The 25,622-nt window shown below is 32.4% G+C and overlaps 3 protein-coding genes across 4 annotated transcripts; all 3 read right to left on the bottom strand.

The window, feature by feature from the left end:
• LOC105160638 (hexose carrier protein HEX6-like) lies at positions 462-5,417 on the bottom strand. 2 transcript variants are annotated; one of them, XM_020693404.1, is made up of 4 exons: positions 5,036-5,417; positions 3,508-3,648; positions 2,138-2,460; positions 462-1,808 (listed from the first exon to the last, which is right to left on the bottom strand). In XM_020693404.1, the coding sequence occupies exons 2-4, from the start codon at positions 3,638-3,640 to the stop codon at positions 735-737; spliced, it is 1,530 nt and encodes a 509-aa protein (XP_020549063.1). In that variant the 5' UTR covers positions 3,641-3,648; positions 5,036-5,417; the 3' UTR covers positions 462-734. The 2 variants fall into 2 exon arrangements, with proteins under 2 accessions (XP_020549063.1, XP_011076412.1); XM_011078110.2 differs by having other exon boundaries at positions 3,508-3,690; positions 5,036-5,416.
• Positions 9,895-12,646, bottom strand: LOC105160637 (hexose carrier protein HEX6). The gene is made up of 3 exons (XM_011078109.2): positions 12,396-12,646; positions 11,498-11,823; positions 9,895-11,105 (listed from the first exon to the last, which is right to left on the bottom strand). Exons 1-3 carry the CDS (start codon positions 12,496-12,498, stop codon positions 10,026-10,028), a joined length of 1,509 nt encoding a protein of 502 aa, XP_011076411.1. The 5' UTR covers positions 12,499-12,646; the 3' UTR covers positions 9,895-10,025.
• LOC105160739 (hexose carrier protein HEX6) lies at positions 21,835-25,400 on the bottom strand. Its single transcript, XM_011078218.2, has 3 exons — positions 25,210-25,400; positions 24,811-25,133; positions 21,835-23,096 (listed from the first exon to the last, which is right to left on the bottom strand). Exons 1-3 carry the CDS (start codon positions 25,316-25,318, stop codon positions 22,026-22,028), a joined length of 1,503 nt encoding a protein of 500 aa, XP_011076520.1. The 5' UTR covers positions 25,319-25,400; the 3' UTR covers positions 21,835-22,025.

Here is a 25,622-nt window from a genome sequence, read left to right as displayed (position 1 = left end):
GTAGTCCACTTTGCAGTATTTGTGCAATTATTTTAATATCATAATTATAAATAACTCTTTTAATCTAATTATGCATATAAGTTTATATGAATAAAATTATATGTTATATAAAAAATTTATATATTTTATAATCATTACACATACAAATATTTAAAACATATTATTGCATCATTATCACAGAATCATAGAATATTATAAATTAATTATATGTATAAATTTGTATACTTTAGAATACATTTCTAAGTTCACTACAATTTTTAAAAATTGTGGAATATAGCGTTTAGCTATAACAACATACAAATAAATATTTATATAAATTCTGAAAAATTATATAAAAAAAATGAGGATTTTTAAAAAAACGTTTATGTAATTTAATCACAGTAAGAAAAAAAAAACGTATAATTTCCCATGGTGGCAACAGGGGAGGATGACTAAATTAACCCTTTATACATATGTGAAAATTTTATATATCAATCACAAATTTTATAAAACTGTCGTACCTTTTCAATTACTACAAAGTACAAATGTAATATACAAAGTTGAGTTGAATAACAATGCGTGCAAGCATTGAATGAGAAGATAAAAATCATACAGTGGCTCCAAAATATCAGCCACACTACAGCTTTTGCTCATATACATAAGAAATTGCTAGGTTTCACATGTTCCCCTATTATTCAAATAATTTCTCTCTTCTGTATAGGATATTTTTTATGTACAAACTAACTATGAGGTATTCATGGGGAGAGAAAGGGCTCCTGAATCTTGTTTTCCTTGTAAAATCTCTTCCAGAACTTATGCTTCCTCCACACTGTATCCATCTTCTCGATCGGTATATTCTTAGTCTCCGGCAATAATAAGTACACGAAGACCGTCATCAGCGCCACCCACACCCCGAAAAAGAAGAAAGCTCCATACTTCAAATGGCAGAGCATAGCCAGGAATGTCTGACTGATAAGGGCGCTACAGAAAAAACTTACCCCGACGTTTATACTTTGAGCAGCCGACCTTATTTCCAGTGGGAAAATCTCACTTGTAACCAACCATCCCAATGGACCCCATGAAAATGCAAAACCGCAACTGTATATGCAAATCAAGGCCACAACCAAAAGCGAGTAACCTTGGCTCATTTGACCATGTTCCCCTAATTTGGCTGCCATTATTCCTCCGATCAACATTTGAGTAATAAACATTGTAATTCCACCTGCGTGGAATATGACCCTTCTGCCTAGCTTATCTACTATGAAGGATGAGATGACAGTCATGCTTGTCGCGACTATTCCAAGGACAAGGGCAGACAGAAGAGAAGAACTTACACCGGAACCAATTGTCAGAAATAGTATTGGAGCATAGAACGTTATAACATTGATGCCCGTTACTTGCTGGAAGAATGGAATTGCTACTGACATCACCAGTTGAGGCCTATATTTCCTTTGTAGGATTTTCTTGAATGGGTGTTTGATTTTTTTGGAAGCATTACTTGCTCTTACGAGATCGTCGAGTTCCTCTTCGACATCATCAATGCCTCGGATTCTTTGTAATAACCTCTTAGCTTTCTCATAATCATGGCCTTGCTGAATAAGACTATTGGGAGTCTCCGGGAGAAATACTGCCCCTGCAAGTAAAACCAAGGCAGGCAATGCAGCCGTTGCTAGGGAGATTCGCCATCCCCAGTCACCTTTTATCTTTTCAGTGCCATAGTTAATAAGGGAAGCCAGTACACTTCCCGTGCCAATACACAATTGGAAACCATAGTTGAAAGCTCCTCTGGATTTAGGGGGTGCCATCTCTGAGAGGTACAGGGGAACTGACTGCCAAGAGATATGCAAAAGAGTTTAAAAATTTAGGCATATGCTAATGATGTAAATTCCCAAGACAACCAATGCCCTTAATTTAACAGGAACCACTTAGTGGATATAATTTACCAATGGCATGATTGTCAGGTCCTAAAGTCTCTCAAAACTTCCTTAAAATTTCAAAATTACACAAGAAATAAGTCACTGGCTTGCACCTCATTCGTTAAGTTTTTTTTCTTTTTTTTCCCCCTTAAAGTATATTGTCAGTTTTAGGTTAAGCAAAATAGAAATTCGTTTTGTAACTAATCATCGTAATATGGCAAAAAGTAAACAAGAAAACCAACCTGGTTGGTAAAACCAATCCCTACTCCTAGTAGGAGACGACCAATTATTAGCATGTAGATATTTTCAGCCACTCCTCCTAGGACAGCTCCGCTGAGAAAAGCAACTCCACCAATTATGATCGATGGCTTGCGGCCATAGTCCCGAGTCACAGTTGCAGCAAGGAAAGAAGCAATAAGGCAAGATATATAGAGTGAGGAGCTGAAGGAAGTAAGAAGTTGGCTATCAAATTTGCAGTAGTTGCTCAGGTTTGTGTCTTCTTTCATCTCTTTGTAAACCACAGGGAAGAATTTTTTCAAGAATGATTCCATTGAGGTCACTCCACCTGCACAAAAGCTTACCAATAAGAACTCACTAGTATGTTAACTAGAAGTAATAATGATCAAAAGTCAGCTCAAACCTTACAATTCAACTTGAAAAATTTTACACCAGGCTTAATATAATTTCTAATCAATTAAGCTAGCTAAACATTATGACTTGAATTAGTATCCGAGCTTGAGCTAAGGTAAGTTCATGTTGAGTTGAGTAAGTGCGTCAAGTTAGGCTTGGGCTCGTTATAAACACTTGTTGATTCTAATTCTTCCCACATCCCAATAGGGAGCAAATTTCTAGAAATATAAAGTCCTATGTTGGGATATCGAGACTGAGTATTAAATTCGAGACAAAAGTATTACAAGTTGTAACAAAATTAGTAAATATATCATACTCTAATATTTACTTACAAACAGGGAACTTTCAAAAAATAAAGCTTCCATTAGATGTATAGAAAAGCATAAATTAGAAAGAAAAAGGTGTCTGTCAGAACTTTCAGTACCTATTACATAATAAATTCAGAAATTTGGCATAAAATATAATCTTACAAAATGTTTCTTCTTTTCTCCAACAGGATCTCCTTATCATTTCCCACCATCACAACCCATGGTTTTTGGCTACATAATGTAACTTTATCATATGTACAAGTAATACATTTTAGTCATTATTAACTTAATCATATATTTCATGATGACTTTTTATTTGAAGTCTGTGGTAGCAATAAAATTTTTCAACACTAGCTCATCGTATTTCTCTTCTACATGGATTAAAAATATTTATCACTTGGTATGTCAAATTCTGACTTTAAACTTCTGAACTGTATTCAGATTTCTCAGGTAATGTAGATTTATTCCATTTATCATACTAAAAGTTGAAAAAGAAAATAGATTTCCGGAGGCCTTTCCTCTGCTTGAAACTCATTTCTGTTCTGGGGGTGCAGGGGACAGATAAACTAAGTCATAACCAAACGAGCCCATTTTATTCGACTTCTCTGATAACTTTAATCTTGACCAAGAAAAATATATCTTTGACAAACAAGTAATAGTAATAAAAAGCTTACCAGTTACTCCAGTATCATAGCCAAAGAGTAGTCCTCCACTTGCCGCAATAATACAAGATAGAGTAACCAACCATGTAATCTTGCCATTATACTGCAAGCCTTCACTTGTGTTAATGGCTACAGCAACCGCCATGAATTTTCCTTCAAGTTGAGCAACAAGAAATAATCCTATGTAGTCTAGTTCTGTAAAACCAATGGCAACAGAAAAGCACAACAACAACAATAAAAAAAGAGGTAAGCAAGAAGGTGAAAAAGGGAAAATGCAATGATCTTCATGTTCATGTCAACAAAGGAGACAGATAAAGGAATAATCCCTTTAAATTCAAAGAACAGAGGTATATCCATAAAGCATAGTCAAGAAAGTTAGGAACATCATTTAAGAAGAAAGCATCTATGCGATCGGGTCTGTACATATCTGAGTGCAAGAGTCTAAGATAGCGCCTATGCAATATGGTCTAACTAATAATTCATTATGTAATTATTGCTTGCATCTCTGTGAATTAGTTTAGCTCATAGTTGAGTGCAAAGCCTCAAGAAGTGTCTGTGCAATATGAACTAACTCATCATTGTTTTGACGTAAAAACTGATTCATTTCCTTACTTATAACATGAATTCTTTGATCACTCAGGCTCCAAGAATACATATATGAAATTGGCTACAAGAACCATTAACAAAGAGGGTGTTTGGACAAGCTTAGTTATAATATCTTATACATCATACAATTTTGTAAAAATGTTCTTTTAACTTATAAGATGCTAAACCTTATTTTAGAAAAATCAAAAAAAAAAAAAAATCCTGGAATATTTGGATAAAATAAGATCATGGAGCTTATGATACGTTACTATTTTAGATCTTATAAGCCCCTTTTGTAAAAAATATTACCGAACACTTTGCAATATTTTATAAGTTGTAACACATATTAATAAGATAGTTTAAAGAGCTTATAAACTCACACAAGCACCCTTCAAATACCATCTCAACCAATCCAGTCATGAAGACTCAAAAGTCGATAAGTTGCTATTTATATCCATGACAACAATAACCCAACAATTCTTAAATGTAGAACACAAGTCTAGAAGGAACTTAGTTAAACAGCGCTTTGGTAATAAGTAGGATATTAATAAAAAGCCATCAGATATTTCACAACAACTTAAGAAGGTACATCTATCTTTCTTGTCAATTTTCTCAACCTACACTTCAAATATATAAAGTTCCACTACAGTGAGCAACCAACGCACTTAAAATCTAAAATAGAATCAAGCCAATTCTGTCTCCGCATCACTCCTTAAAAGACACTCCTCACTATTGCCAAATGAAAAAGCACAACAACTCTGCATCATCATCTTCCCATAATTATTAATGCAACATACTCAAGAAGCTGATTTATTGTGCAAAAGGGTTCTAATCTGTAAAGGGCCATACTCGCAGTAGCATCAAAGATAAAAACTTTTTTACTCAGTATTCCACATCAACCCCTTTTCTTACTTTGTGAATCTATCAAAAGAAATCACAAGCAGCTCGAATTTACCTTTCAAGAATAAAAGATCAAATCCCCAGAGCCAAAGAACCCTTGGTCACAGCAAGAACCCGTGTGCAGGCTGTGGAGAGAGAGAGAGAGAGGAGATTAGCAATGGATGAGATAAAAGGAAACGTGTAGACAAAAATGAGAGCAATTCAAGATACTAAATAGAGCAAGAACAAAAAAAAAAATATGAAGAAGATGAGTGCATAATTTTCTTGGCTAACGGGTGACAATTGCCGTCCATCCTCTGAAGTCAAATCACAAAAAGAATATGAAGAAGATGAGTGCATAATTTTCTTGGCTAACGGTTGACAATTGCCGTCCATCCTCTGAAGTCAAATCAGCGTGACAGGAATCGAATATACAAAAAATACCAGCAGTTCTCAAGAAGTGAAGAGTGATGCGAAAAGAACTTTTGATGTTTGACAATGAAATACGTATATATTTGAAAATTCAGAGACTTGTCGTGTACTCATTGATCTTTGGCTTTTTTTTTTTTTTTTAGCAATCAACGGGGTGGTCCATTTTGGACCATCTGTATAAAAGAAACATATTCCTGTGGTATTTATGGATTGACAAAAATGAGCCACGTCTTTTAATTAATTTAATTATATTTTATGTGTGTGATTCAAAAATACTTGACTCAAAATAGGTCATGAAGTCCAAGCTGAGCTCATCAGTTCATGACGAAGATGGCCTATTGGAGAATTACCAAACTCGGCCCAAGAGGAAAGTTCAGTAAAAGACTTGTCAAGCCACAGGCTTGCCCTCCAAGCCCAACCCATGAGAAGGAGGGCGTCTCCAAAACTCAGTACTCCTTGACTTAGAATGACTCCCTGCAGAATAGAAGTCCTCTCTCAAGCAAAGACGTGTTGATTAGCTAAAAATAAGATGAAATCATGCCTTAACCACAAGTATTTTGCCCATTTTTCGAAAATACAGGTAATGTATAGAGTCCCCACGGAAGGGGATGCCCCCTCTATAACTACATGCACTATCTTCTCTGCTCTTGTTGTAGCTATCTACTCACATTATAACCATATTGCTTTCATAAATTTCTTATTTCTATCTCAATTTCTTGTCACGATTTATTTTTGAATTACTTATTCTTAAATCAGGGACTAATTTAAGCGTCGGAGTGCTAACGTGTTATTTTGTAGGTCCTATTTTTCAAGTTCTTTTACTCAATCAGCCCAAGTCCATCACCAAAATCCAAAATTTGCTGGACCCCGTGGTAAAATTGTACACATCAATATTAATTAAATATATTTTAGTTAAATGAGAATAATTTTAGATAATTATAATAATTAAAAACTTTAGTTAATTTAGAATAATTTTAGTCAATTATGATAATTATTATATTTAAATTAATTTATAACTTATACTTATTATAATTGCTTAATATCTGTATTCATGTAGATATCTAAATTTTTGAAAAATAAAATATATTATGTTAGTCTTTGTAATGTAATTCTTTTCTGTATTTTGATAGTTAATATAAATATATTTAAGAAAAAAGAATTGTTATTTTTAAGAAAGAGGAAAATGTAAAAAAATAAAAAATAAAAAAAATCAATTTTATCATCACAATAATTTTAGATATAATATAAAGCCACTTTAGTTGATTAAATACCAAAAAAATATCAACATACACAAAAATCAAGTTCAAACACATTTAAGACGCGTACCCCCACCTTTTATTAATTTCTAACAAAATAAGGGTTTTGTGGTGAATTCTTAAAATACAGAGGAATTTTTTACTTGTTTTTAAAATACATGAAGATTTTTAGCTATTTTAAATAAATAGCTCAGTAAAATGGATTTTAGCCAAAATATAGTTAAAATAGGTGAATTTTGTAGAATGCAAATTCTTGAAAGTGTAATGATTGTCCCCATCATATTTAGGGTTTTCTTGAAAGTATGATGCAAATTCTATCTCTTACTAACACAACCTCATCCTCATTTAAGCAATCTTCGTTAATTAATATTTATTTATTTTTATAATAAATTAACAAAAATATCGTTGGACAATAATTATAGTTTTAAATTATTTTAGAGATTAAGTAGATTAAATTTTATAATATTTAAAACTTTTCCATCCAACTTGTTTGGTATTTTATAATTTTTGATTTTTTTTTAAAAAATAGAGTAAGAACAAAGTGGACTATTTCAGATTATTGTCCAAAAATTATATAATTTTATTAATGTACATGGGTATTGGTTTTTCAAACAATAAGAAGGTATTAACAATTATGTTAAATTTCAGAAAAAAATTAATTATTGTAATTTACCCTAAACTTTAATATCATATAACCATCATTATTCAATGACTGATATGCTTTTTACAATGGTTTCTTAGAAGGTTCGATAAAACTAAATTTAATTTAAAATGTGAAAAAGTTTACATATTAAAATATAATTTGATAATAAATGGTTATTTAACTGAAAATATCAAGGAATTTGTTAGCATCACAAACTAGAAATCAAGAAAGAATTGTAAATGCTATTATGCCATACTCATTTGATAATAATGGTTATATAATTAAAAATATCCAAAAATAGCTAGACATGATGAAGCATCGACCACCTATCCTTTCGTGTTTTAATTCACAAAAAAAAAAAAAAAAAGAGCTATCATGTCTCAATGAATGCTAACGGAATGGGCGGGCTGCTGTCATTTATTGTCTTTTTTTATTTAATTTAGTGCACCTGATCTTTTTAGGATTTTATTTTAGCGTTTATTTATTTTTATATTTCTTTTTTTTTATCTATCACATATTTATTATTATTCATTACAAAATTTTTCTCTACATACTGAAGTGGTCCATATTTCAACAGGGTTTAGGCTGATCTTATTTTGCTCAACGCTACTACGGGAACCGCTTTTGCTTTCTTATCCTCTGGCTACTAAGATGTTTCATTTCGCCAGATTTTCTTTTGCCTGTCCATGGATTCAGTAGCAGCTCGAAAGATTGCCCTATTCGGGAATCTAATTATTATTAAATTAATTGAATTTTGTATATTTTCATTAAAAAAATATTTTTATTCTAGAACTAGTTGTGTTGACTAACCAACAATAGATTGTGATTGTTTATGTTAATAATTTTTTTAATCTAAATATGGTGATTTATTATATGTCGCATTATGTATATGCATAATTTTTAAAAATGAATTAAAATAATTTTTTTAGTTATTTATTTTTATAAAGTAAAAAATATTTAAAAATATCTAATTAGTGAGTGGGAGGTAGGCCACATGTCCGACGGCCGCCCATCTGGGTGGCAGCATCTCCCCATTTTGGGGGGCATGCAGATCCAACTTCTGACTTTACGTACAAAAGCAGAACGACAATGGATAGCAATTCCAATTCAATCATCAGCAGTAGCAACTCTTATACCTAATTTCTTCTTACTTTTCAAGCGCTTGGTTTTAGGGGTGGTTAGCTTATTGTTGAAAATATTTTAGAAAAAAGAGAGAAAATTATATTTTGTTATTTGAAATATATTTATTTTTATATTTTGTTATTAATATTTTTTTGTATCAATTTATCATCTCGATTTTGTGAAATTTGTACTTCGTTATATACGATTTTTTTTTTGTTGATTTTTCTGCTTGAAAAACATCACATTTTTTTGTGTATGTGAAAAATATCACATCATACAACCCTAAAAAATATCTGCACATGTGATTTTTTTCATCAGAAGATTTGATTGGAAAACAGTTATAAATCGATAAAGTTCAAAATTTATGAAGTTGAGATAGTAAGTTGAAACAAAAAAAAGTTTAGATGCCAAAATGTAAAAACGATCATAAATTCGGATAGCAAAACGAAATTAAACCAAAAAAATATTTTTATTTTATAATATATATTGAATATTTAAATTAAATTGATTTAAGTCAAGAGTTATAAATAGTTTTCTACAAACTTTTACGTCTTATTCAGTACATTGTAAATACTAAAGTGTTTATCCAAACGCTCAAAAACTCCAGTTTTGTTTTGCTTTCAACTTTCTTTTTCAAACGATTTGAACTTTTAGTTTTATCACTATCTAACTTACCATTTTTTCTATAATTTCATATTAAGTATTTAATCCACTTTTATATATTTATTTGTCAAAGAATACAAGCACAAGGTCTTTATGAGGTAGACAACATTTAAAGTTGAAATTGCCATTTTGTCCAATGATGGAGTGCGACATATACCGTCCACTTCACTCTTGGGCGGTGCCAAGAGCCAACATACAGTCCTTAAGGTTTTGGTCCCCAGGGTTGAAACTGTGGTCATGATTTAATATATGAGAATATAGTTTATGTTAATTAATTAATGGGGGATATATTTGAATTTGGCAATTAAGATACCAACTGAAGCGGTCCAGATGGAACGGTCTAAGTGGTCCAGAAAGGCCTCAGCAAAAACTTTTTGGAAAAGCCCAGAAATGAACAGTTGGAGGCTGGGCATGGTAAAGACATATGTCACGCACGCCCCAGGACGCTAATAATGTGGTGCCAGCGGCCCAAAGAGAATGAAATGGATAACTTTTTTCTCTCTAAATTTGTATTGATTTGGATGTCAAGTACTAACAGTAGTTTTGAGTTTTGCGTGCTCTATTTATTTGAATCTTGCAAAAACCCAAAAGCTCATACAACTTGAGCATTTGGGCTCTGTGGAAATACAAACCTAGGATGTGTCCAGTATAAATTCTAGAAGTCTTGTATTTGAGTAGCGTGCTACAACTGATCAACAAAGTGTAATTGATAGGATTGTCCCGACTATGATATGAGGGACTCCTCTTTCACTCTACGGACTAAAATATAACATTTGCAATTTCATTATTTCACACACCAGATGTGGATTTTATTTGAAGTAAAGCAAATGAAGGCCTCACAATCTTGTGGATCAAAGGGTTTAAAATCTATTTCCCACTAATAAAGCAAATTAAAGCCACTAGATCCTGCTGATAAAGATAAGAAAGCTAATGAGTAAAGCAAGTTTAAATCAAGCTCCTTCAATCTTACTCCCTTCATATTCTTTATCACCATCACCAACAAATCTCTCCCAGAACCAATGCTCCTTCCAAATTTTCTCCATTTTTTCAATCGGCACATCCTTAGTCTCTGGCAGTAAAACATAGACGAACGCTGTCATTAGCACCGCCCACACCGCGAAAAAGAAGAAAATTGCAGCCTTAAGATGGCATAGCATTGCTAGGAATGTCTGAGCAAAAACGAAAGTAATGAGAAAACTCGTCGCAACGTTTATACTTTGTCCAGCTGACCTTATTTCTAGTGGAAAAATTTCGCTCGTAACTAACCATGCCAATGGCCCCCATGACAATGAAAAACCAATGGAAAATATGCACATTAAGATCAGAACTGCAATGCTGTACCCTGGGCTCAATATGCCATGATCTCCTAATTTTGCTGCCATTATTCCTCCGATTATCAGTTGTGGAACTAATATTTGAATTCCGCCTATATGGAATATAGCCCTTCTGCCTACTTTATCGACAATCAACAATGACAAGACGGTCATGATAGTCCCGGCTGTTCCAACGATGACGGAAGACAAAAGAGAGGCGCTTACTCCAGAACCAATTGTTAGAAACAACATTGGGGCGTAGAAAGATATCAGGTTGATGCCGGTTACTTGTTGGAAGAATGGAATCGCTATGGACATCACTAGCTGAGGCCTATATTTCCTCTGAAAAATTTTCTTGAAAGGGTGATTGATGGTTTTAGAAGCATTACTTGCTGTTATTAGATCGTCGAATTCTGCTTCAACGTCATCAGTGCCTCGGATTTTCTGCAGCATTTTCTTAGCTTTTTCTTGATTGCCTTGCTGAACAAGACTGTTGGGCGTCTCTGGAAGGAATGGTGTCGATATGGTTAGAATTAAGGCCGGAATCGCAGCCAATGCAAGGGAAACTCGCCATCCCCAGCCTCCTGTGATCTTTTCTGTGCCGTAGTTGACGAGGAGGGCCATTAGGCCTCCACTGCCCACACATAATTGGAAACCAAAGTTGAAAGCTCCTCTGTGTTGAGGGGGTGCCATTTCTGAGAGATACAAGGGAACTGACTGCAATATTTGAAAATTTAGATATATAAAGAAACATGCTTAATACCAATATTTGCATGTAACGTCAAATCCTTGCTGTCTGCTCTCAGTTGCCATTAGACATTTAATTAAGATTTTATTATACAATTTGAGTTAAAAAAAATTGTCAAAATCGAAAATTGTTTTGTTTCTAATAAGGTTTAGCTAAATCGAAAGAATTAACCAAATAATAAGTACTATTGTAAGTATTCAACTTGACATGAAACATACATCGAAAACACGTGTTTCCAATAATTGGACGACATTTCATCATAATGTACGTCAAATCCATTATGAAATTACTATATTTAATTTCATTTCAAATGCATCAAAATTAGTAGAAATTGATATTTTGATCGACGCGGCCAACTTACCTGGTTGGTAAAACCGAATCCTATTCCAAGTGAGAGACGGCTGCATATTAGCATATAGATGTTCTCGGCTGCGCCTCCAAGGACAGAACCCACGATAAATGCAACACCACCTATAAAGATCGATGCCTTGCGTCCCAAGGCCCTCGTCACGGGTGAAGCAAAGAAAGTAGAGATAAGCCCAGATATTAAGAATGATGAGGTGAAAAATGTGAGTAGTTGGCTGTCAAATTTGCAGTAGTTGCTTGTCGTCTCTCCTTCTTCATTCATCTTTCTGTATATCGCTGGAAAGAATTTCTTCAAAAATGGATCCGTTGAGGCCACTCCACCTTCAACAAAAACGTATCAGATTTTAAAGTGAGAGAGGATCATAGTTGTAATTATAAAACAAATATGGTAACAAGTCGATCGACATGTAACATCAAGTAGTGAAAAACTGCATTTTTGTTCTTGTAAGTATGAGAGCGTCAATTTTAGTCCTGTACGAAACGATTATGATAATTTTGTTCTGTAATTTTTGAAAATTCACTACATTCAGGAAAAAAAATGGTTAAAAAAGTGCATTCACATAAGCTGACCATGTTCACTTTTCCAACCATTTTAGCAAATTAGAGAACAAAATTGCTATATATATAATATATTCATACAAAACTAAAATTGCCATCCCATACTTACAGAATTAATATTGTATAATTGAAGGGTAAATCACAACGACATCTCCTGAAATTTATCATAATTACAGAACTAAAGTTGATACTCCAATACTGACAGAATTAAAATTATAATTTCCGTGTACATATACATATCTAGTTTAGGACCTAGGATAAGAGCAAACGAGAATGGTAATGTTTTATTTTGAACAAGATGTGGTAGATTGACGTAAACTAGAAATGATTGCGACCTGTCACTCCAGTGCCATAACCGAAGATGAGTCCTCCAGTTGCTGCAATGACGGAAGATAGCAGCACGAACCCTGTAATCTTGCCATTGTAATGCGCAGACATTGATTTTATGTCCTTGGTGACTGACGATGTCAGCAAAGGATATGTCTTTTTTGACAGGGAAACGAAGTTCAGATTACAGATATGTGGAGCTACATCAACAAGATTCCTATTTATAGGAACAAGCAGCGCACTTGGTTTTGATGCGACATCTTCCACGGCGGACGCACTTCAATTGCACTAAGGAGTGCATTATGCAAATTTGTTAGGTAGCTGATGTAGTTGTACTATTTACTAAGTATGACCGGATTACAATAATTATTCTTGGTATATATATATATTAGATATTGTCAAGCACATTTTTCTTTACATACGATTACTAATTTTTTTTAAAGATTTTCTCTTAATTATATCTATTTATGAATGTTTAAAGTTAGTAAAACTTGTTTATTGAGAAAATATCAATTTCAATTTGTTACTAATTTTATTTGATTCTTTTTATTAATTAAATAAGTATAATAGAAATTTCAATGTACACATGTATCGAGTTTCCTTCAATACCTAGTTTCAAGAGAGAAGACCAAAAAATAAAAATTTAAACATCACTTCTTTTTTTAATAATCTTGACAAAATATTATTAATGACATGTTTTATGTATAATGCAGTAATCCAAAGATTCCTACAACCTATGTGTAATGCAAAGAACAATGTCTCATAGAAAAATAGACATCCATACAACAAAAAAAATCCATAAACAACGTCATTTTTCTCTTCTATCTTGAAACTTATGGGTGAAATGGGTACTTTTGGACCAAAACTTAGAAAAGACCACAAAATGGGGAAATGACTGCTTTTTTCCTCCGTTAATTTTAATAGTCCACTGACGAAAAAGACCAAAACTCCCAATTTAATGATCAAAACTGCAACATCAAATTATTTGATGATAAAAAACGCATAAATAACTATGTTTTAGGGCCAAAACAGTATTTATCCTTCTTTCCATCATCCGAAAACATCTCCTGAAAATTTCTGGTTCATGTCTTGAACCTCATCCCAGGTGAAGGCTCATATGAGTTTTATGTTAGCTGCAATAAACTTCTTAAACGGTAAATGGTTGAACCAAAGACGAGCCTTGGGTCACAATTTCATCAGTTGCAATCAATCCACAAACACTTTATATTAATTGAAATTTAAATTTTAATACTAAATAATAGAACAAAAATATACTTCTTAAACGGTGGATGGTTCTAAAGAAGCCACCAAGCTGATACCTGAGATGTGGACACTCATTACGATATACTGCACCTGACCAGACTGTAGACAAAAAATTAGAAAAAATAAGGGGTAGATCGATCATTTCGATGATCATTCATAAAGATAAATAAAGCACATAAAAAATTGTCCCAGTGAAGCAGGCTTGATTGGCTACAAATTGACCCATTGTGTCGAGTCAACCCATCCAATAACGAACTAGCCGAAATAGGGGAAACGGTTCACCAGGCCAGATTGATTGGGGAATTCAGCCAGTCAGCCATGGAAATACTTGATAGGATATTTTAGAGCGTGCAGGACTAGTGCCATAATACCAACAATCATATATTAAATGATATTATAATTCATGTACGCTGCAATTTTACCAATCACAATTAGCGACAAAAAAGCTAGTAATGATACTAGTAAGTTGGGAATTTTTTTTATTTTATCATTATAATGATCAATAAAAATTCTTTTTATTTTTATTTTATCATTAATAACTTTTCATGGTTATAGACAATTAATTAATGACACGTTTATAATAATAAAAGAAATATTATGGAATTCTATAGCTGCTGTCAATGACTTAGGTAAAAGTAATTGTCTATAGTAATAACTTTATGCATTATCTTTGTCGCTACTAATTATATTATTGTGAGGACATCAAATTAAATTATTGTCACTTAAATTTTAAAATGGTTTAAAAGTAATTTTTATCCCCTAACTTCAGGTCATTCTTATTTTAGTCCCCTAAATTACTAAAATTTTAATTTGGCCACGTAAAAATTAAAATATTCTCAATTTTGATACAAATTTCGCCAGAAAAAAGAGGGGCTCGCTAGAAAAAGTCTACGTACCAAAAATGTGACTTTTTAAATTGGGGGCTGGATTGTGATTGGCTGGAAAAAATGATGTAGCGCAGACGTGGCGCCCAGTTGGAAATTTAAAAAACACGTCAGCTGTTTGCGTTGCTGCAGTTCCTGTTGCATGACCGGGTGAGTCAACTCGCCGGCCAAGGCGGAGGACAGCTTTTGTTGGACCTTTGCAATAGAGGTGACCAAAATCGATGGGACTGGTTTCAAAAGATTCGCCAGAACGAGAGGAGTTCAACGGTGGTCGTCCGAGCCGGTGGTTCGTTCAGACGAAGGAGAAAATACCGACAGAAGCTGCAGTCGCGGCGGACGACGATCGAGATCTTCAAAACGATGGATCTTTGCACCTAGTTGATGAAAATGGATGAGACTAGTCCCATTAGAACCGAAGTGATGAGACGAATCCAATGGTACCAATCCGCGATCGTGGGTCGTCCTGTCGCTGGCAAATCGACGGGAATTGTCCGCGGCGGTCAATTTCAAAGCCCAGTTGCTATCGTGGTCGGATCTCAAAATTGGTTGAGGGGTTTTGTTCTCCTTTCTATGGGGAATCGAATGGTATATGTGGTGGCTAAAAATTCCAAGTAACGGCGGCGAAATTGAAGAGAGAAGGTGGCGGCGACTAGCGGGCAAGAAATTCCGGCGACTTGCTGGATTAAATCCATGTCATCAGCTGACGTGGATCGTCAGTCATATATTTTTTTTTTAATTTCCAACTGGGCGCCACGTCTGCGCCACATCATTTTTTTCAGCCAATCACAATCCAGCTCTCAATTTAAAAAGTCACATGCTTGGCATGTGACTTTTTCCGACGAGTCCCTTTTTTTTTCTGGCGAAATTTAGACCAAAATTGAGAATTTTTTAGTTTTACGGGACCAAATTGAAACCCTAGTAACTTAAAAGTCTAAAATAAGAATAGCGTGAAGGTTGGGAAAGAAAATTGACTTTAAGCCTTTTAAAATTATTATTGAATAAAATTGTATTGATATTATCTTTAATTGTAGCGAATGCATAGAGTGAAAGAGAGTTGTCCTCTTTCTATGTACTAAAATGTCCAAAGTGGTTCCTTAAAACATGTACATATGTTGGTTTTCCCACAGAGAAGTGGGAGGATCTGGACTTCACTTACCCTAAATAATGGGAGGTAATGGAAATTCACTTGGAGAATGCAGCAGCAGCTGCCGGTCCAAAGTGGGATTTCTGTAGCTCTCTTTGTTCAGCTGATAGCTTAATAATGTCAGTTGTTGCCATTAGTACTCTTTAATGGTCGGGCATATGCACCTGATGTGAGTAAACATGGCTTTTCATGATAATTCCTCGAAAAAGAAGGACTTAATGTCATGCTAAACAGGACGGACCACATATTTCTACTGTATGGTTCAAAGTATCGATCGAGATCAAATAATATTGGTTGATAGGCAATAATATTGGCATATATGTATTTGAATTTGTTCTTATTGATTCGATATTATTCACCAAAATACTTATTATTCTCCGAGTACATATGTATCCTCTATAATATTTAATAATTAAGATGTGTTGTGATCCGATCCAGTCCGGTACAGAATCCAACTTGGCTCAATAGAAAAAGTGCGGCGATCCTGTCTAGGTTGGTCTTGGGCTGGGCCTATCTGTTCAGGCTAGTGGCAGGACCAATTGAGCCATTTTTTTTAATAATGTATGTCAAGTAATTTTTATTTTATTTTTCTAAGTTGACAATATTAGTGGGTCTAAACTTTTGAAACTTTAAAACTTCGATCTTTATTGTTCAATTTATAAATTTTTAGTACATTAATACTTAGGAGAAAATTGAAAATATATATAATAAAAAAATATATTAGATATAGTCGTGTCATGTCTTAATCATTTTTAAATTTTTCGTATTATTATGTTTGTATTGGAATGTATTCATATTACCGTATTCACGTCAGTACCTCATAGCTAAGTGGTTTAACTTATGAACACGCATGTTTGTCCCATTCATTTGTGTTCCCTGATTTCTAACTTTAACCTAACACAGGAAACATAAAATATTGAAATGATGAAATTCTTCAAACCATAAAAAAAATCTATTTAACTTATTACCTTTTATTTGTTAATTTAAGTTTCTTTCTCCATTTGCCCGAAAACCATTAAAGCAGATGGCTTCATCATCATCATCTTAACAAAGTGTGTACTTATTATTATTATTTTTTTTAAAGTAAGAACGATTAAATTATTATTAATTAAAATAAATTAATTATAATTATCTTTTTGTCGAATAATATTTAACACAGATTATTACAACAATCATACTATAATGATTAATAATAAACTAAATCTAACCAACACTTACTATATATTACAGTAGACAATACCGACTATGTAGTAGAAACATCCTGGCTATTAACACCAATAATGGCTATCTTGGCTCTTTCTTTTGTTTAGTAAAATATCTCTGAACTTTATTCCAATCGAGGGACGTAAAGCAGAAATTTCCCTTTATTTGCTTTTTTCTCCCCAAACTTTTAAATACTATTTGTATTACTTGTTGAGAAATAATATCTGCTTTTAAGTGACCATATATTGTTGAAGGCACACTCTTCAAAAGCATATCCTTATCCTTTTTATTTTTTTTATTCATATCTTTATCATGTAAATTTTTCACTGACTCATAATCTTGTCAGAACTCATCATGCTTTTGTTTCTGTCTTTTACTACTACATTATTCAGTTCTTGATTCATGTTTGTTTATTAGCTTGTCATATTAGTAACAAAATAATTCACAATTCATCAGATATTATAGTTCCTGATTGATGGATTGTTTAGGAAAAGTTGAGAAGTATTCAGTAAAATCTCATTTGTATGACATGATTTATCAAAAAATATTAATATAAAGTTTTGTTGCTGACATGATAGTTCAAGTGGATATATAGTTATGCCTTCTTTTTTAAGGGTAAATTACAACGCAAATCGATTTAATTACTTAGTTACCTGCGTGTTGTAGGAGTGATTTTGGTCAGGTAAACTTTGTACTTAAGTGAAATTACGTGTAACAGACTCAACTTTTTGTGTAGCAACTATGATTGAAATCACACATTTCATAACAACGTAGAACTTTTGTGATCGATAGGTGACACCAAACACATTTTATGCCTACGTATCTCAATTATATTATTAAACTTTTAATTTGTATATTGTTGATCTTGATTACTAAAACTACTCCTTTTCACTTTGCTTTGAATGTGTTAGATAAGATTAACAAAAATTATAATCACATACAGGCTATATATAGTGATGCTCTTATAGTATATTTTACAAATCTGTATATAAGCAGGAATCAGTTGCGCAAATCAACAACATATTTCCTACTTCCATGGTTGATTGGGCAAAACCTATTCAAATTGTCGTAACTCTTAACAGATATCTCCAAATCAAGTATGAATACCATCATTTTGAAGGTAACATCTAGAGAATTCAATTGACATACAACTTGCCGATAATCAACCCGCGAATCTCATTAAAATTTAAATTGTTAAACAAGAGAATCCTTTAATACATGAATTACTATTTTGTTTTTGACACACATTTCAAGTTAATCAATACTAGAAACTTTTTGGAAAAGTTTCTGTACCGCATTCAGAAAAATTGTAAAATTAAAGAAACATACATAATAGTCATATAAATAAAATTTAAAAATATTACCTTTTTCTTTTTAATTCAAGCATATGTATTTTAATTTTCTATCATTTATGCGGACCAACGTAATTTATTTTCATGTTGTATAATTATATATTTGGCGTTATTTGATGTACATAGTGTATTAATTAAAAAAAAAAAATAATGTAGTATTTATTTATTTTTTTTAACTATGTGTTATATAATGTCACTATTACTTTGATATATACATATATATAGCATCACTAATTTAGCTTAATGTTAAGTCAATTATTTTTAAATAAAATATTTATGCATGATAAAATAATTTATATATTTGTAGCTATAAGTATGAAATAAATATTTTGCTAAAAGAATAAGAAAAATAATTTGTTTTAGATAACTCAAAGATTTCATAGAAAAATTTCGAAAAATGGAGTACTTTTAAGGAAATTATATAATTTTTTCTACTAGCTTAATAAATAATTGGAATACATAAAATATAATTTCTATAGTATTATTTGATAGTACAGTTAAACTTGTTCTATCTTCATAATGACTTTAGAAAATTTAAAAAAACATAAATTTTATGAAAAATTATGACGCTGTGGAAAAGTTAAAGGATGGCATGTATTTTACAAAAATTTCAAAAATAAAGTTTATGAAAGATAACGACTTGTGGACAACTTTAAAAAACTGAAGAATTCATCATTTAACAAAGAAGGGAAAAAGAATGAAAAGTTAAAGTTTGTGGAAGATAACAACTTTATGAAAAGTTCCTTTTCCTGGATAACGACTTAACATCAATGTAAGAATACAAAATGCGACGTTATGCATTTTTGTTTTGACCAGTTTTTAATTTGTTAGTATTGTTTTTGATAAGTTAAACAGATGTTGTTCATTGAAATGATCAATTGCCTCATTTAGTACATTATCTTTTTTCTTGTGAGATTATCATTTTTTGTACCGAGAAATTGAGAAACGAAGCAGCCTATTCCCCTATCAATAGTTAAAACAAGGGACTTTTTGCTTCATTTTTCAAATACTGGGTTATTTTGCTAACTTTTTATTTATTGTTGTTTTTTCTTTTGGCTATTTTCCATATCACAGGAGGTAAATTGCATTTGACCATCTTTTGTACTGAAACACATGGCTATATAATTCTGTAGTCGAAATTGCATTTTAAGTCCCCATAAGTTAGTTTATTTGTGATTTTGATCTTATTGTTTTGAACTCACCAAGTTATATTCCATAACTAAAAAAATTTATAATTTCAATCCGGAACCTTAATTATGTTAAATTTATGATGGAAACAACCTTAATTCCCATTAATAGCTAATGGAGCTCGTGCTGTTTTAGTCAGAAATATAACATAATTAAGGTTTGGAACTGAATTACAAATTTTTCGGAGTTATGGCGGGAGTAATGTTGTGAGTTTAAAAACAATGAGACCAAAATCGCTGAAGGACTAACTTGTGGGACGTAAAATATAATTTTTTCTTCTACAGTCATTTTCATAGTTGTGTTATGCGTGAAAAGATTTGTCCCAAATATTTTTGCAATATTAATATTGGAATATATATACATTTGCAAACCTTAGTGTGGAGTTTCCATTGTTGATGTAATGAAAATTCTATAGCAGTTTCCTTGCTATAGAGATGTCAATTTCATAGCAACCTTTTATGTCTTGACCTTGGAATTTCTATATAGCAACTGTTATCACATAAAGGGGGAAATATATAATCCTAAGAGTCCGAGAGATCGAAGATCGATGCTTCTAACATATGTATATGTGGCTTTAACTATAATCGTACCATGTATATTTGTAACCATCACCTCTAACAGATATTCCTCATAAAATTGGATATGTGACTTAGGAGTTGATACCAATTGTAGTAAAAGTTATGTTGAAAGTTATTCTTTAATTACTACAATTATACAATTTAAATACTTCAGTTGATATTACTTTTTATAGAGATGTCATCGCAAGTAAAAGATGTTACAACATCAACACATATATGGTAATAGAAACACCATAAGGACATGTTTAAATAAGGGAATTTAATACAAAAACTATAATTATCGGAAACTTGGTTGTTACACGTTTTATTATTGCATTTTAAGTTTTTGTATAGTAAGAAAAAAATTTGGTATACTATGTGAATGTATAGCTAACCATAGTAAATTGTAAGGTATTTAATTATTTTGTTTTTGATTGACAATTTATTCCTTGTTGGCAATGCAACAAAATTAGATCTTTAAGTTCAAAAATAAGAAATTTATGATGGGAAATTCTACTCAACAAATAAGAATAAATATGGGTGATGTTGTACGTAATAAGTTATTTGCTTATTTGGATATTAACTGAATTATCAATTTTTCCTATGATAAATATAACAAATTATTTAGAATAAAAAGAATAGGTATATTTATTATATATTTTTTTGGGTAAATTTTATGCATCAAGCAGAAAGATAATTTTTATGATGAATGAGTAACATTAAACAATTTAATAAAATTAAATTTGAAAAATTCTTAAAATTCTGCAAAATAGTATATGATCTGATAAAAGTATAAATTGTAAAACATACAAAACCTATATTCTTGTTGTATTTGACATATGTATATTGTCACTATAGATATTTGTATAGTCAATAAGTTGTCACTATAGATGTGTCACTACTTATTGATAGTGACAACCTTATCCACAATTCTTGTTACTAATAATTATACAATGACAAGTTCGAAATTGTTGTCACTCAATTTATATTTTTTGCGACTGCTTTAAAAATTGTTAATCTTGTTACTAATGTTATATTTTCTTTGTAGTGCATGTAGATCTGATTCGTCGGGTCCATTGACTCGGCTTAATAGCCCTAGATGGAGGGACACTTCGGTTTGTCTAGGAATGGTTGTACAAGAGGTCAAAATTTATGAATAATGCCTCATAATCATCTGGTTTTCGTTGTGGGCGGCTTCAACATCTTTGACGTATGTATTGATGTCAGCTTAATTATTCGATCATTAGACTTTAGAGGACAAGTGAAGACTGCACAACCTCATATCAACAGTTAAAGATATATTTTACGGCAACATTCATACCAAATTATTGTACATGTGGAAAATACATATGCAAAGATATAGACCTAATTACTATAAGCATGCTGAAAAGTATATGAATATTACAAGACTATTGCTAGATTAAGAACATTAATATATTGTTAATTAACCTTAATTTGTACATATATTAGGACAACCAATTTGTACAGGACTGTTAATTAACCTTGATTTTTATATAACTATATATATTATTTGATGATGTGTGTGGAAAATTTGCTTTCTTAATAATATTGACGCTTATGCATAGTACGGAATAATCTTTGTAACTTCATAAATAGTTGGTAAAAATGCATGTGCGATTGTAACTTCATAAATAGGTGGTAGAAATGACTAAAACATTTGTCATCACTTTTGACTGTGACAAATGATCTTTTTTATAGTGAAAAAAGTTAGTCTTTTACATGAATTACAGTTATTTACTATGATTTCTAGTTATAGTATTTAATATTTATATCCAATAGTAACTTTTTTCAAAAATGCAATGAGAACTCATACGAACAAAATTGAAAATTGATAATGAAAACAAAATCAAAGAGATACATTTATAATTCTGACCCAACAGGAGGGGGTAATCACAAATTACTCAAATAAAGCAAATGAAAGTCGTTAATTCAATCTTACTGATTGAGAGATTGTGAAATTTACTAGAAATTAAAGCAACCTCAATCTTACTAACGAGATAAGAAAGTTACATGCAATAATGTAATTTTAAATCTTATTCCCTTCATATTCTTCATCACCATCGCCAACAAATCTCTTCCAGAACCAATGCTCCTTCCAGATTTTCTCCATTTTTTCAATCGGCACATCCTTAGTCTCCGGCAGCAAGACGTAGACGAAACCCGACATCAACGCCACCCACACCGCGAAAAAGAAGAAAATTCTAGCCTTGAAATAGCATAGCATTGCTAGGAATGTCTGAGCAACGATGAAGGTAAAGAGAAAACTTGTGGCAACGTTTATACTTTGTGCAGCTGACCTTATTTCTAGTGGAAAAATTTCACTTGTAACTAGCCATCCCAATGGACCCCATGACAGTCCAAAACCAGCAAGGTATATGCAAATCAAGACTAGAAGTGAAATACTGTATCCCTGGCTCAATTGGCCTTGATCGCCTAATTTTGCTGCCATTATTCCTCCAATGATCATTAGTGGGACGAACATTTGAATTCCGCCTACATGGAATAAAGCCCTTCTGCCTACTTTGTCGACTATCAACAACGACAAGACGGTTGTGCACATCCCGGCTATTCCAGTGACCACGGAAGACAAAAGAGACGCGCTTACCCCAGAGCCAATTGTTCGAAATAGTAATGGAGCATAGAATGCGACAACGTTGATACCGGTTACTTGTTGGAAGAATGGAATAGCTATAGACATCACTAGTTGAGGCCTATATTTTCTTTGAAAAATTTTATTAAAATGGTGTTCCACGGTTTTGGAAGCATTGCTTGCTGCTACTAGATCGTCGAATTCTGCTTCGACATCATTGGTGCCTCGGATTTTCTGCAGCATTCTCTTGGCCTTTTCGTAATTGCCTTGCTGAACAAGACTATTGGGTGTCTCTGGAAGGAATGGTGCCGATATGGTCATAATTGAGGCAGGAACCGCAGACAATGCAAGTGAAACTCGCCATCCCCACCCTCCTTTGATTTTTTCTATGCCGTAGTTAAGGAGATAGGCTATCAGAATTCCACTGCCCAAACATACTTGGAAACCAGAGTTGAAAGCTCCTCTGTGTTGTGGGGGTGCCATTTCCGAGAGATATAAAGGGACTGACTGCAAGAAATTGAAGGAATGTGAACAACATCCATGCATGTCGACGCAATAATTTAAAATTTAACTCAAATCAGATTTGATCGGATTTGAATGAATAATACGACAAATATAATGCATTCGAAGTGTGTTTGGTGTAAAATTCAGGAAAAAGTGTAATTTATCACCCTGTAACACTAAAATCATTGCCTTCCAACGTATAAGTATGCATTGCTGATCATGACTCCAAAACAAATCCAATTAGCTCACACCAAAGTCTCGCATGACGACGACCAGATTGTAAATCAATATCATCACATTGTAAAAAAAAATTAAAAGCTTGTGGGAGTACTGAAAAATTCTCAAATTCTTCTATAAACAAACACCAAAAATAACTACCTATTTCAATAGAGTTATAAATATGATCATTACTTAAAATAATGACCCTGTTAAATAATTTGTAAATTAAGGGTGAGTATGATGATGAATCAAATCATAAAATCAAAATTAATTAACCAACAATAAATTGAATATTAAAATAATTAAAATATTGGAACCAACATAAAATAAGAAAGAATTTTGAAGTTCATTTTCAATAATATATTGCATTTTATATTTCAATTAATTTATACATGTCATGTGTATAGAATTCATAAATATATATTTAAAAGATATAATATACATTTGATATGTATATACTGAATAGAAAATACGAAATATAATATCATTTTGCACTAGATGATCTGAACAAGTATATACAAGATTTTAATTATTTATATAATAATATTCCATCCAACCCATAATAAAGACTGCTTTATGATCCAAATCAGAATATTAAACACGAGTTGAAATATTGAAAGTTATTTATATCTTTTATCATAACACAATTGAGAAAAATATTCAACAATAATGGTAAAATATATATTACAGTATCCCTTGATAAGTACATAAAAATATACATGAAATTATTAAATAAGGAGTAAAATTAAAAATTATATAATTTTTTTTGTTAGTATTAGTATTTTTCGTCTAGACCCTAATGAAATAGTATCAGGTATAGAGGAAGAATTTTTGAAAGGGTGTAAGTTATTTTCAAAACTTTTTTAAAGAAAAGTGTAATTTAGGCGGACCCAAATATAATTAAGGGGCAAAATCTTTTTTCGGTACCGTTAGAAAATGTTATTCTCATTTTTGGTACCATAATTGTCGCGAGTTTGGATTTTGGTATCATTAAACCCAAAAATAAACCTTTTGGTGTCACATAAAATCATGTGCAGCGCACATGACTTTTATGCTCCATTAACTGCCGTTAACCCTGCTATTTTGGAGGGAAAAGGCACGTGATGCTGAGACAAAAGGAGGAAAAATTGACATAAGTTAGGGCTTCCAGGATCTCAATTTCATTTCCCCTTCATTCTCTTTCCCCACTTAATTTTTTTTCTCATCTTTTGACCAACTTTAGCCACAAACTATAAGAACATTGTTTTTTAGGAGGTAACAACCGTTAACATCCACGTGCGAAGCACATGGCCTCTGCCGTTAACTTGAGACCAAAAAGGCGTATTTTTTAGTCTAATGGTACCATAACCCAAACCCGCAACAATTATGGTACCAAAAACGAAAATGACCCTTTTTAACAGGATCAAAAATTTCTTTTACCCAATAATTAAGCTCGAAAGTTAAAGAAAAATGAGTGTTTGAAAAGGAGTTAGATAATCCATATATATTGCCAAGTTACCTGGTTGGTAAAACCAAACCCTATTCCAAGCAGAAGACGACTAAATATCAGCATGTAGATGTTGCTCGCTGCGCCACCAAGCGCAGAACCGGCGACAAATGCAGTTCCACCAATAAGGATCGATGCTTTTCGTCCCAAGGCCCTCGTTATTGGGGAGGCAAAGAAAGTAGCAACAAGTCCAGATATCAAGAATGAGGAGGTGAAAAATGTCAGCAGTTGGCTATTGAATTTGCAGTAGTTGCTAGTCATAATTTCTTCATTCATCTTTCTGTAAATCTCCGGAAAGAATTTCTTCAAAAATGGTTCCATGGAGGCCACTCCACCTTCATACAAACGAATTAGATTGTAAACCTTAAAAAAACATGCATGCAATAATAGAACAACAGTGGGAAAAACTACCTGTTACTCCAGTACCATAACCAAAGATTAGTCCTCCAAGTGCTGCAACAATAGAAGACAGCACAACAAACCATGTAATCTTCCCATTATATTGCACAACTTCACCCATTGATTTCTCCTAGGTACAATGTATAGCAAGGGTGAGGAAGGTAGATGGCTTTTTTGAAAGGAATCAAAGGTTTGAGATTGATATGTAGCTTACTAACAACACTTCTATTTATAGAGTGTTGGAAAAATAACAAATGATAATTCATATAATTATTCTATAAAAAAAATTCGCATATAGTTAAATAATTATGTGCAGACATATAAAATTATATAGGCACATAATGGGAAAATTTCTTTTTCGATACCGTTAAAAAAGATCATTTTTATTTTTTGTGCCACAATTGTTGTGGGTTCGAATTTTAGTA

This window comes from Sesamum indicum, linkage group LG4 (genome assembly GCF_000512975.1).
Source record: "Sesamum indicum cultivar Zhongzhi No. 13 linkage group LG4, S_indicum_v1.0, whole genome shotgun sequence".
Classification (NCBI taxonomy): Eukaryota; Viridiplantae; Streptophyta; class Magnoliopsida; order Lamiales; family Pedaliaceae; genus Sesamum; species Sesamum indicum.
This window is presented reverse-complemented; position numbering and strand designations above follow the sequence as displayed.

Bases quoted from the DNA above. Each gene is read 5' to 3' on its own strand.
- LOC105160638 (XM_020693404.1), bottom strand. From the start codon at position 3,640: ATGGCGGTTGCTGTAGCCATTAACACAAGTGAAGGCTTGCAGTATAAT. The intron at 2,461-3,507 runs GTAAGCTTTTTA...GCTTTTGTGCAG, and splicing joins CTATGATACTGGAGTAACTG to GTGGAGTGACCTCAATGGAA. The intron at 1,809-2,137 runs GTTGGTTTTCTT...ATCTCTTGGCAG, and splicing joins GGATTGGTTTTACCAACCAG to TCAGTTCCCCTGTACCTCTC.
- LOC105160637 (XM_011078109.2), bottom strand. From the start codon at position 12,498: ATGTCTGCGCATTACAATGGCAAGATTACAGGGTTCGTGCTGCTATCT. The intron at 11,824-12,395 runs GTCGCAATCATT...TTTTTGTTGAAG, and splicing joins TTATGGCACTGGAGTGACAG to GTGGAGTGGCCTCAACGGAT. The intron at 11,106-11,497 runs GTAAGTTGGCCG...CAAATATTGCAG, and splicing joins GATTCGGTTTTACCAACCAG to TCAGTTCCCTTGTATCTCTC.
- LOC105160739 (XM_011078218.2), bottom strand. From the start codon at position 25,318: ATGGGTGAAGTTGTGCAATATAATGGGAAGATTACATGGTTTGTTGTG. The intron at 25,134-25,209 runs GTAGTTTTTCCC...GTTTGTATGAAG, and splicing joins TTATGGTACTGGAGTAACAG to GTGGAGTGGCCTCCATGGAA. The intron at 23,097-24,810 runs GTAACTTGGCAA...AATTTCTTGCAG, and splicing joins GGTTTGGTTTTACCAACCAG to TCAGTCCCTTTATATCTCTC.